At 47.6% G+C, this 12,531-nt stretch overlaps 1 protein-coding gene across 2 annotated transcripts in view; it reads left to right on the top strand.

Annotated features, from left to right (window-relative positions):
- TPX2 (TPX2 microtubule nucleation factor) overlaps positions 1 to 12,531 on the top strand; it is a 255,700-nt gene that overhangs the window by 8,255 nt on the left and 234,914 nt on the right. For both annotated transcript variants that reach the window (XM_030212702.1, XM_030212701.1), the window contains exon 2: positions 2,991 to 3,153. In XM_030212702.1, the coding sequence (XP_030068562.1) occupies positions 3,051 to 3,153 (103 nt within the window). In that variant the 5' untranslated portion in view covers positions 2,991 to 3,050. The remainder of the gene's footprint in view (positions 1 to 2,990; positions 3,154 to 12,531) is intronic.

Genomic DNA, 12,531 nt, shown 5'->3' with positions numbered 1-12,531 from the left:
TCTATCTAACCTGCTAGTGGAGGGACATAACCTACAAGTCTCTGGATTGATCTGAGGGACTAATAGAAAGAAAATTATCAGGTAAGACATAATTTTACCTTATCCAGTTCATTCCCTCAGTCTAGATTAACAGTGTTGAAATCTGCCTTTGAACTGTGTTAGTCTTACATGCACCATTGCACCTGGTATACTTTTATCAGCTTTCACTTATATCTATTCTCCCTATCTTCCTATATGGGGTGTGGTGGGGGAGAACACACGCACAAAACCCCACAGTATTTCTTTTTAAAACACCGGGCAAATTTCACTCCAATTGATGTAAAACTGATTTTCAGATGATTGCCACTTTGAGAGAACTGACCTTTCTCTGCAGCACTGGAACTGACCTTTCTCTGCAACACTGGAAGTTTTCTTCAGAGGACTGCATGGAGTCTAATTTTAAACCTTTGTTTTGTACAGCTTGCTGTGTTTTGAGTGAACGGCGACGGCTGCGCGGGGGAGTGGAAGCAGAGATTTACCAAATGGCTTCCTTCCTTACAGTGGACTAGACAGGAGCCAGCACTTCCGCGGGCGGGCGTGCGAGCGGGGTTTGTAAAAGCAGCAAGTAGGCACTCTCGTCTCCTGCTTCCCTGCCCTCTCTGCGTCCCGCCTTCCTCTGATGTCATTGCCTTTCGGGCGGGACGCTGAGAGGGCAGGGAAGCGGACGGAGACGAGCTTGCCTGCTTGTTGCTTTTACTACTGGCACCTTGTCTGCCAGTTCGCCAAAGCGACTTCGGGTAAGTCGTTGTTTGGTGGGGCAATGCTGACGCGCCAATGCGGTAAGGTTTAAAAAAAAAAAAAAAAAACTCGACTGCGCCCTTGAAGGCAGGCGCCCCCTTGCGGCGCTTACCATGTTGGCACGGCCCTGATAATTTTCTTTCCATTAGTTCCGACAGATCAATCCAGAGGCCCCCCCCCTGGAAGTGTCTGTTTATCTGTTCGCTGTTTTTAGTTTCAGTTTTCGATTGTTGATTATTTGTTCAAGATGAATTGGAGCGTCTTCTTACTTACTGTGAGCTGCATGAGTTCCTCCCGCTTTTGCGGTTGCAGGGTGTCATTGAATTTTGAAAAACAGGAGAATAGCTCTCTATTGGGAGTTGGACGTTTACATGGCTTTGATATGGATACTACTGAGGTTTGGCTGGTGACACATGACCATATATAGAGCCTCAGAAGTTCTCTCTATCTCCATCTGCTGGCAGAGGGACATAACCCACCAGTCTCTGGATTGATCTGTCAGGACTAATGGAAAGAGAATTATCAGGCAATAACTAATTTTTCCTTCCTGTCCTATCCACACGTAGTTCGTTTTTCAATTTTCTTATTTTTGTTTTAGATTGTAAATCGCCCCAATCTGTGAGTCAGCTTGGGCGGAATAATAAATTTTAAACATATTAATAATAAAAAGTGGTGATGGGATAACGCCCCCAAACCACAGATATGGGTGTCAAAAGCATTAATAAACACAAAAGACAGAAACTACAAAAAACGCCCACGTAAGGTAGCAAAGGAAAGAAAACAAAAAAACAGGGCCTTTGAGCTGTGTTTGTGCCTTTCGTGCCGCACCTCCAGAGTCTCTAATCACGGTCAGCACTACTTACACAATACAATCCTCTCAACCGAAATCTTAAGAGCTGGACAGCGGATAAAACTTATTTAGACTGAAACAAAGAAAAAAGGACCAGAGAAGCGCTTCTCGGGGTTAACACTGGTTTATTTATCCAAAGATTAGGATTAAAAAATTAAGAAGATAGTCATAGAAATAGTCTAGAATATGACAGAAATAAGAACATATTATAGAAATGGAAATTACAATGGAAAGTGGGACAGGACATTCTTTCAAACTCCCTGGCTTGGGAGCCAAAAGAAATGTACACTGCCCACTCTCCTATCTGGCAGAGAAATATTATATAGGATTTCTTTTCCCTTACAAGACAAAAGGGAGAACAAGGGGGAGGGGTTGTCACACCCCCTTAGTTAGCACCTTACAGTCAGTCAGGATCTTGAGTATCAATAAAATACACAGCATCTGTTTACATTTCCTTTGAAGATGCAGTGAGTTAAAAACTGCTTCCCCTCAGAGGTGCTACATCTCTCCCTCAGCTCAGACCCTGCGTCCATGTCATAACATAGCAGGGAAATACAGCATTTGATCCAATTGATCTAGGCAGAGAAAGAAGTCTTCTGCAAGTGTTATTTCCCTCACTGTTACAAGATAAAGTCAATCTCATTTGCTTTGAAATAGCCCCACACAAAAGATCTGGGAAAGACTTCCGTCTGCAGTATTCCCTGAGACCTGATCTTGCTCAATGAGAGAGATATTGTGGGCAATCAAGTTTAATCACCTGACTTGGCAAGAGGGGGGGAGTAGAGAGAGTGAAGTGACTTGCTATTCCAGCAAGCTTTCCCCTGTTTTTGGAAAGAGAAAAACCTCCATTTCTCCCTGTCCAAATATGAGGAATTTATTCTGTATATTAAATAAGTGGAGGCCTTCCACCTCCTACAACAGCTGTAAGAGGGAATGTATGCATGAATGATGTTTTCTGTTGTGTTCTCGGTGGGAACATCTGCTTGACTATTCAAAGACTGACTCTAGGGGGCTGCACAGCTCACTTATAGGTCTATTTAAAAGTCATTGGTTTTCAGTCTCTGCTGGTAGGAGTGTATAACCCATTTGTCTGTGCCAGTCTGGAGGGACTAAAAGAAAATTAGCAGGTAAGATCTTATTTCTCCTTTTATTAAAATGGAGGTATTGATATTTTAGCTGTGAAGGTCCATTTCTTAGTTATAAAGATGAGTTTTCTAGAGCTCAGAGAGGACCAACGGAATAAAATAGGGTGTTGTATGTTCCATGCCTGGTGGGTGGGGGCTACATAGTTACTTGAAGACTATAAATGATCCATTTCATAATTTGATTAAAATTTGTTTATATTCATTTTTTTTTTTTTTAGAACTAAGGCCCTTTGAAGTCTTGGTATACAGAAAACATTGCGTGGAAATAGGCGGTGGTGATGTCTCATCTAGAAGAGGTGTATTCCTACGATGCGCCAACTACCTTTATAAATTTTAGTTCCTTGAATGAAGAGGAGGATAAACTTGCAGATTCCTGGTTTGGTATGTTGTTGTTAAGATCATGCAAAGTTTTCTTCATCCTTCTCCCAGTTTAGCTTATCAGGACTCTTCATGCTAGTATTGTCCCTGTTTAGATGATTACAGAGAAAGGTGGGATGTAGGAGGGAATTAAGAGGAGATCTTGTATACTCACCTTTTCAAAAAGATAATATACTAAGGAGGAAGACAAGATTGTCCTGCATAGAGGGGAGAGATCCTGCAAGTAGTCACACTCTATGACTGGTAGCTGGAATGTATTATCAGTGTGGTCTTTCTGACCTCTGTAGTGTGACTGCTTGTGCTATGTACTTAGGACTTCATTGAAACTATTAGTTTTTGTTTGAATTTATTTTACTTTGTTGCCCTCATTATGGAAGGAAGAAACTTAAATATCTAGTATTGAAACTATGGAGCTATTTATTGCTTTTCATACTTGGCTTTTATTTTTTGTATGTAATCAGTTTGTCAGATCCTGTGGTCAGCTCATACTTGGATAGATGAACTTATACATAAATTTAATAGTTTGAGATGAAGACTGATGTCATAAATATCCTGCTAGGATTTTGTGCTTTGTAACTTTATATTGATTTGTTTTTTAATCACAGTAGCAGGTCAATAACATAACATAAGATTCCTTGTCATCAAGCAAATGAAGCCATTACGTATGGGTTGTGTCCATCAACCAGCAGGGGGAGATTGAGAGCACTTAACTTTTCACTGTGCCTCATGGCCAGCCAGCTCCACTGCCTCTTCAGTATTCTCTATCTCCCCAAGCAGAGTGGCTGCAGCTTCTTCAAGCTCCATCAAAAATCTGCCTGGGGTGGCTTCTGGCTTGCCAGTTGTTAGCCGGGGTGTTAGAGGCTATAGCAGCTTCACTTTGAAGGCACATAGGTTAGCCCTTTCCCTGCCTTACCCATGCCCCCGTGGATGTGGACATATTAGCTAGCTTTTTTCCTGTCCTTTCCCACTCAGTGGATGCAGGCACATTGGTTCGCCTTTCCCTGCCTTTCCCACTCATCTGAACCTCTGGAGTTCTTATTACCTCTGCTTTCCTCACCGCGTTAAAAAAAAAAAAAGTTGGAACAGAGGTTTTCCTTTGATTCTTCTATGGGACCGGAACTGTGATACTCGGTCCGGTGAGGTAAGAGTGTTTTCTAACTCCTCCGGGGTGGGCCCGCGATCGGGGCGTTTTTAGCGCGAAACCGCCATTTTGAATTTTCCCACCGTTTTCGGCGATGGCTGCAGAGAATGTAAAGCGCTGTTCCCGGTGTGGCAAGCGCAAATCAGCACCGAGGCTCTGTAAATCGTGCTGTACAGGTGTAAGAGCCGGCCTGAGCATGGCGAGCGATGATTCTTCCCACTCAGAGCTGGCAGCAGATGCCATTTTGAATTCTCCGCATGGTGCGGCCTCCGTAGAGACGGGGAGAGCCCTGAGCCCGGTGAGAGGGGGACCTCGAATTGAGGCTATTCAGGGAGCGGCTAGCCCCGGATGGGATCTGGGTGCCCAGGGCGAGTTTTTCTCTCCTGAGTTTGTGTTATTATTGCATAAAGCATACATGCTGAAAAGAGCTCTCCCTCAAGGGTCGTCTGAGGCCCCTTCTATTGTCCCCCCCGGTGGATTCTGGCCTGGGACTGCCCGCTGAGGCAATTTTCCCTGATAATTGGCATAAAGAAAAGCGTAGAAGGGCTAATTCCCCTTCAGATTGTGGTGCACCTCCTTTTCCCCCCCCCCCTGTGGTCGGGCTGTGAGGATTCGGAGAGTTCTGGCAGGCCTTCGTGGTCTGAGGAGCCAGAGACAGGTGCAGAATTACCACAGGATCTGGATGATCCCTCCGCGGTGAGGATTTTCCACCGTGATGAGCAGCCAGCGCTTATTTCAGATGCCCTACAGGTCCTTTCTATTGAAGAGCCTGACAGTGGCACGGCCTCCTCTGTGAATCCTAGGATGGCTAGTACCAAAAAGCCTGCTCGAGCCTTTCCTTTGCATGACTCCACCCAAGAGCTTATTTCCGCTCAGTGGGCTGACCCCGAGGGACCTTTGAAAGTTTCCAGGGCTATGGGGCAATTATATCCTCTGCGTGAGGAGCATTTGGCTCACTTTGCAATGCCTAAAGTAGATGCCCTAGTCACTGCGGTGACAGAGAACTACCCTCCTTGTGGAAGGAGGAGTTGCCCTGAAGGATATACAAGACCGTAGGCTGGAAGCAGCACTTAAACGGTCCTTTGAAATTGCAGGTCTTACTGTTCGGGCGTCTGCATGCAGTTGTTATGCTGTTAGAGCCTGCCTGGCGTGGTTGCAACAGGTAGTGGAACAGCCCGGAGTTGGAGCGGAGCCCTTCTCGGATGTGGCTCCGTGGCTGGAGTTGGCCTGGTCCTTTTTGGCTGATGCCCTTTATGATGTCAGAGCTTCGGCTAAACAAATGGCAGTAGCAGTGGCGGCTCGCCGTCTTATTTGGCTACGACATTGGGCAGCGGACATGGCCTGTAAGTAAAGGTTGGTGAAGTTGCCCTTTCAAGGCCTTCTCCTATTTGGTGAGGAGTTGGAAAAAAAATTGTTAAAGGCCTGGGATATCCTAAACCCCAGCGCTTGCCCGAAGATAGGCCGAGGCCTTCCTCCAAGGGCCAGGCGGTCCACTCCTCTTATAGACCTCGCTTCCATGAAGCTAGAAGGTACCGCCCGGGGCGTTCTGCTGGGTTCACTTCTCGTGCCCGTTTTTCAGCAGAGGAACTCCTTTTGCTCGGACAAGCGTTCCGCAGCCACCAGCTCTAGGCCTGGCGTTCAGGGGCGACCCTCTCAATGATGGTGCGCCGGCCCCCTTCTCGCTTCCTGTCATCGGAGGACGTCTTTCCCTCTTTGCTGAGGGGTGGGCCAATATTTCTTCAGATCAGTGGGTTCTGGACCTGATCAGAGATGGCTACAGAATAGAATTCAACGCCCCAGTAAGAGACGTGTTTGTGGAGTCCCGATGCGGTTCTGCTGTCAAACAGGTGGCGGTAGAGGAGACTTTGCAAGGTCTGATTCAGTTAGGGGTCGTGTCCCCGGTACCTCCCGCCGAAGACGGCTACGGCCGATACTCCATCTACTTTGTGGTGCTGCGAAAAGGTGGGTCTTTTTGCCCTATTCTGGACTTAAAAGAATTAAACAAGTCCCTGCGAGTGCGGCATTTCCACATGGAAACCCTGCGCTCCGTCATTGTTGCGGTACAGCCAGGAGAGTTTCTCATGTCTCTAGACCTGAAAGAAGCTTACTTGCACATACCAATTTGGCCCCCGCACCAGAAGTTTCTGAGGTTTGCGGTGTTGGGAAAACATTTCCAGTTCCGGGCCTTGCCTTTTGGCCTCGCCACAGCTCCCCAAACCTTTTCGAAGGTAATGGTGGTAGTAGCTGCTTTACTCAGGTGAGAAGGTATCAGGGTTCACCCGTACCTAGATGACTGGCTCATCAGAGCAGACTCTGTAACAGAGAGCTATCAAGCTACAGCCAGAGTGGTCTCAGTACTTCAATCTCTAGGCTGGGTCGTCAATATGGCCAAAAGTCACCTGACCCCCTCGCAATCTCTAGAATATTTGGGGGCCAGGTTTGACACAGACTCGGGCTATGTATACCTACCCGAGCTAAGGCGGTGCAAGCTTCAAAATCAGGTCCATCTGCTCCTGAGGATGCCCCGCCCGCGAGCTTGGGACATTGTCCAGCTGCTGGGATCGATGACAGCCACATTGGAAGTGGTGCCCTGGGCGAGAGCGCACCTGAGACCTCTACAGTATTCCCTACTTCAGAGATGGTCTCCAGTTTCTCAGGATTATCAATGCAGACTTTCTTGGCTCCCTGCGGCCCGACTCAGCATGGAGTGGTGGCTCTCAGACAGCATGCTGCAGTGAGGAATGCCGTTGGTGCTCCCCGATTGGTGTCTAGTAGTGACAGATGCCAGCCTGAAGGGCTGGGGCGCACATTGCAAGGGGAAGCATGGCCAGGGTCTATGGACACCCGTGGAGTCGGAGTGGTCCATCAACCGCCTGGAGTTGAAAGCGGTGTTTCAGGCGCTTCTGGCCTTTCAAGTGACCCTGGAAGGATTGGCTGTCAGAGTGATGTTGGACAACACGACAGCAGTGGCCTACATAAATCGACAAGGCGGCACTCAGTTCAGAGCACTGGCCGCGCAGGCCGAACAGATTTGCCACTGGGCCGAGCTGCATCTTCAGTTTCTGTCGGCAGCTCACATTTCAGCTCAGAGCAACATGCAAGCCGATTATCGATATGCAACTTATCCTTAAAATCGAGCGTGGTACCGGAAGATTGGAGGGTGGCCAATGTAACGCCCATTTTTTTTTTTTTTTTTAATATCTGTTTATTGGCATAACATTGAGCATACATAAACATCAAAGTCAACAGACTAATTACAAAACTCAAACGTTTACAGTTCTAGAATGAAAGAATGCCAAACGTACATATTTTAATTTCCCCCCTCCCCATAACTGCTCCACCCTCCTAAACCCTAATCTCCCCTCCCCCCTCCCTCAACAATTCAGTATTCTGCTTTTTGCAGTGGGAGTGAGCGTGTCCCAGAACGGCGACCAGATTTTACAAAATTGGTCTCCTCTGGTGGAAGCCAAATCATTAATCCCTCGTCTCTCTAACGAGCAGCACTGCATCATTGCACATCGCCAGTGTAGTGTGCAGGGGGCCTCCCGGCTAAGCCACAGCTGCAAAATAGTTCTTTTTCCCATCAGCACTGATCTCTTCAAAAACGCCTGCAGTCCTTCCGGCTTATGCCCGCTTATCAGGAATGTATCAAATAGTTGTCCAGGAGTGGGTTTCCAACGCACCTTCCACATAGCCGAGATTTGTTGACCCAGGGCCAGCCAGAATGCTGATACTACGTGACAGTGCCAGAACATGTGGCCCAGGGAGGCCCCCCCCCATGGCACACTTGGGACAATCATCAGTCTCTCTCAAAGATGCTTTAAAGGCCCTATGAGGCGAAATGTGCAGTCGAAAAATGAATTTATAGTTCAATTCCCACCAGGCTGCATTCGCAGTCACTTTATAAATAGATTTTAGGCAGCTTGTTGCGACTCCACTCGCCACTTTAATTCCTGGCTCCATAAATCACAAATAGGAGTGGTATCGAGTGGTTCCAGAGAGTCTCGTAAGCAGCTGTGAAAGTATTTCAATGAAGTTCTATGTTGTGCCTCCAAGTCCAGTAACTCATCTTGTCTCTCCCAAACACCCTGCCTCAGGGAATTTGCAGGCAGGGACTGAATATAATGTTTCATTTGAAAATAAGCAAACTTGTCACCTTGCTCAAGAGCAAATTCCTCACATAAGGCCTGAAAGGGTTTGATGGTCCCCTGCTCTGTCACTACCTGAAACAGATAATGGATCCCCCCCGGACAGCCCATCTCCTCAGCAAGCGGGAAGATTCTCCCTCCGGAAATGCCGGGTTACCCCGAATCGGCAATAGGGGCGTCACCGAGTTGCTCCACTTGTGTGTCTTGCAGAGCCATTGCCACGTTCTGCGCAGGGCAAATATTATATATTTATAGGGTCCCAGTGGAGTTAGCTGATTAGAGGGTGCATGTAGCCAATACGAAAAGTGTAAAGGTCCCATCAGCGTGGTTTCGATCCTTGTACATGAGAAAAATTCAGTAGATCGGAACCAGTCTGATATGTGTCGTAAACAACTTGCTATAGAAAGGAGTTTCAAATCCAACAGCCCCAATCCCCCCTTCTCCTTTGGCCGCATAAGTTTTTGAATCCCAATGCGTGCTCTCTTCCCCTTCCATAAGAACCCGTTAAGCTGTCTCTGAAGCCATTTGTCCTCTTTATAACCCAACATAAGCGGGAGCATTTGTAAAGTATACGTCCACCTAGGAAACAGTATCATGTTGAACAGAGCTATGCGACCATGCAGAGAGAGCGGTAACTCCCTCCATCCCTGCAGGGTAGCCATTAAATTTTCTCTCAGGGGCCCCAAGTTCACTGAGTATAAACGAGCCAAGTCAGATGGGATGAACACACCCAAGTAGCGGACCACCCCCTCGGCCCACTGGAATGGGAAGTCTCCCACCCAGTCTTTCTTGACCTCCTGCTGTACTGGTAGTGCTAGTGATTTTTGTAAATTTAATGTAAGCCCGGAGAAAAAACCAAACTCTTCTATAACTTCTAAGAGGTGAGGGACCGATACAGCAGGCTGAGTGAGAGTCAAGAAAAGGTCATCCGCAAAGGCCAGCACTCTAATCTCTGTCCAATGCAGTACCACTCCCTTAATGTCTGGGTCTCGTAGTATGGAGCGCAAGAGGGGCTCCAGATACAGTAGAAACAATGATGGGGATAGGGGGCACCCTTGTCTAGTACCCCTTGCCACCATAAGGGGGTCAGAACGCAGCCCATTCACCAACACCCGAGCTGTGGTGTCCCTATAAAGTGTCCTTAGTGCAACCATAAACCAACCCCATACTCCAATATATTCTAGGACCTGGAATAGGTAATCCCAATTGACCTTATCAAAGGCCTTGGCTGCATCCAGACTCACCAACAGTAAGGGGTCCCCAGTGGCCTGGCCATAGGCCGTTGCTAGTAGCACTTTCCGTACGTGGGTAACTGCGTGGCGGCCCCTCACGAACCCTACCTGGTGCTCCCCCACCAAAGATGGAATGTGGGCTGCCAACCGGTCTGCCAAAACCCTGGCCAAAATCTTTATGGCCACGTTTAGTAGGGAGATAGGTCTATAGGAATCTATTTGGTCTTTCGGTTTACCAGGTTTAGGTATCAGTGTAATAAGGGCCTCGTTTTCCCCCCTGGAAAAAAACCTCTCTCGGTTACCTCATCATAATAAGCTACCAGGGGGCCACACAACTGGGGTGCCAGGAGTTTGAAATATTCATTTGAAAATCCATCAATCCCCGGAGCAGAACCCAGTGTCAAGGATTTAATAACCTTCTGGACCTCCAGACCTTGGATTGGGGCTGACAGTGCCTGTCGTACTGCCGTTCTCAGCTTCGGCATTCCCGCTTCCTCTAGATAATCCCAAGATAGGGGCCCCATTTCTCGGTCGCCCGATGCGTACATGTCCTCAAAATAAGTACGGAACCCCTCCAGAATCTCCTGTGGAGTGGAAGCACGAATCCCCCTCTGGTTAACTATCGTGGGAATAAACTGGGACGGTGTGCTAAGCCTAGCTACTCTTGCGAGCAGTTTCCCCGTCTTATTGCCAAAAAGTTGAAACCTTAAGCGGCCCATCGACAAATGTCTCTGAGCCTGCTCATGCAAGAGTGAATTTAGGGCCACCAAAGCTGCATCCATGTTATCTTTATTCACTCTGGTGGGATATGATATATGCCTCTTTTTTGCCAATTTATACTCCCTTTCCAAACGTAATACCCCAGCAGCCAACCTCTTAGTCTTGGCACTTAGATAAGAAATCACCTCTCCACGCATGACAGCCTTGGAAGCCTCCCATAGTGTAATGGCCGAATCACAAGAGGCAGCATTGGTATCTATATAAAATTGCCATTTTACCTGTAAGTGTTCGAAAAAGTGTTTATCTTGATAAAGGTAGGCGGGGAAGCGCCAAGACCTGGCCCCAGTCGTGCCCCCAGAAAGGTCTAGGACCAACCATATCATAGTATGATCCGATACTAACATCGGACCAATCTCGGCCCTCCTAACCCTGAAAAACCACTCCTGGGATATCAATATATAGTCGATCCTCGACCAAGTCTGATGGACTCTAGATTGATGAGTGTAGTCCCTAGAAGTGGGGTGCACTCGCCAAGGGTCCACTAAACGCAATTGGTCACAGAGGGCCGACATCCCTTTCCCACTCCCCAGTCCCGGGACTGCCCTGGGGGAAGATCTGTCTAGTGCAGGATTAAGTGCCTGATTGAAATCCCCCGCCCAGATCCAGGGGGCATCAGTGTATTGTAGGCCCAGAGAGATAAGTGTATGGAAAAAATTGGGACTGTAGTCGTTGGGCTCATATATCCCACACAAATAAAATTCCTGCCCCCAGTAATTGAGCCGAAGTAGGACTATGCGACCCTCTGAGTCTTTGTGAACTAATTTGGTCTGACAAGGGAGTCCCTTTTTGATTAATATTGCCACCCCGCTCTTCTTGCTTCCTGAAGAGGAAAAATAACACTCCCCTACCCATTGTTGTTTGAGTTTTTGGTGTTCTATATCTGTGAGTTTAGTTTCTTGGAGACAAGCTATGGCGGCGCCCCTACGCCTCAGCTGAGTCAAAATTTTGTATCTTTTCACCGGGGATGAGATCCCAGAAACATTCCAGGAAAGTATCTTTAACTGAGAGTGATCAACCAATTAGCCTCTGTCCAAGAGTTGAGTTATCAGATCCATTGTCTTGATCACCCCCAGGAGCCAGCCCCTCCCCCCGGGGGATCCATTCAACAGGCAAAATAGAGGTCTCCCCAGAGACCAAAACACTCCATTCTTTAGCACCGCTCTGGTATCTTGACACGCACGTCCCCCCACCACATTCATATAAATCCAAAAAGCTTTCCCCTTTATCTTCCCCCCTCCCCCCATAACCAGATCCCCACGTGCTCCCCTCTCTACTTCGTTCTCCCCTAATCCCCCCTCCCCTCCCTTCCCTGTCCCCCAATCCCCTATGAACACACATCTATAGAGTCACCTAGATGTTGAGGAAACTGCGCCCCCATAGACAAGTACATTAGACCCTTTTCCAGAACTCAAACATAATTAGGTAACAGTCTATCAAGCAAAATTCCAAGCTTACAGTACATTTATTGCAAAGTCCGCACCGCTCATCTTTCCTGAGGTTCTACCTGGTTGTTATTCCCTTGCCGGTCGAGGCCCCCCACAAATTCTCTGGCAGTTGATGTTGAGGTGAAAGAGTGCCAGTGTCCGTTCTGTTTGATTTTCAGAACGGCTGGATATACTAGCATAAACTGGATCTTTAGGTCGTGAAGACGGCTGCACATGGGAGTGAAAGCTTTTCGTTTCTCTTGTAAAGCCGCGGAGTAATCCTGATATATGCGAACTGCACTGCCATTAAATTTTGTGGACTCGCGTTTCATACGGTAGCCGTTCAGAATTTCCATTTTGTGAAGGTAATTATGGATTTTGATGATCACTGTGCGCGGGCTCGCACGGCCTTCTTGCAACCTTCCAATTCTGTGAGCCCTTTCCAGGCTCAAAGGCCCCGCGTGGTCAGAGAGCGCGAATTCGCTTTTCAGCCATTTTTCCAGCTCCTCTAAAAGCATTTTGTCTCCTACTGACTCCGGAATCCCAATGAGTCTTAAGTTTGATCGTCGCGATCGGTTTTCTAAGTCGTCTAGTTTTGAGGAGAGAGAAGCGACCGTTGATTTGAGTTGTTCCAACTCCGGGGCAGCTACTACCGT

Source organism: Microcaecilia unicolor, chromosome 8 (assembly GCF_901765095.1).
Source record: "Microcaecilia unicolor chromosome 8, aMicUni1.1, whole genome shotgun sequence".
NCBI lineage: Eukaryota > Metazoa > Chordata > Amphibia > Gymnophiona > Siphonopidae > Microcaecilia > Microcaecilia unicolor.
This window is presented reverse-complemented; position numbering and strand designations above follow the sequence as displayed.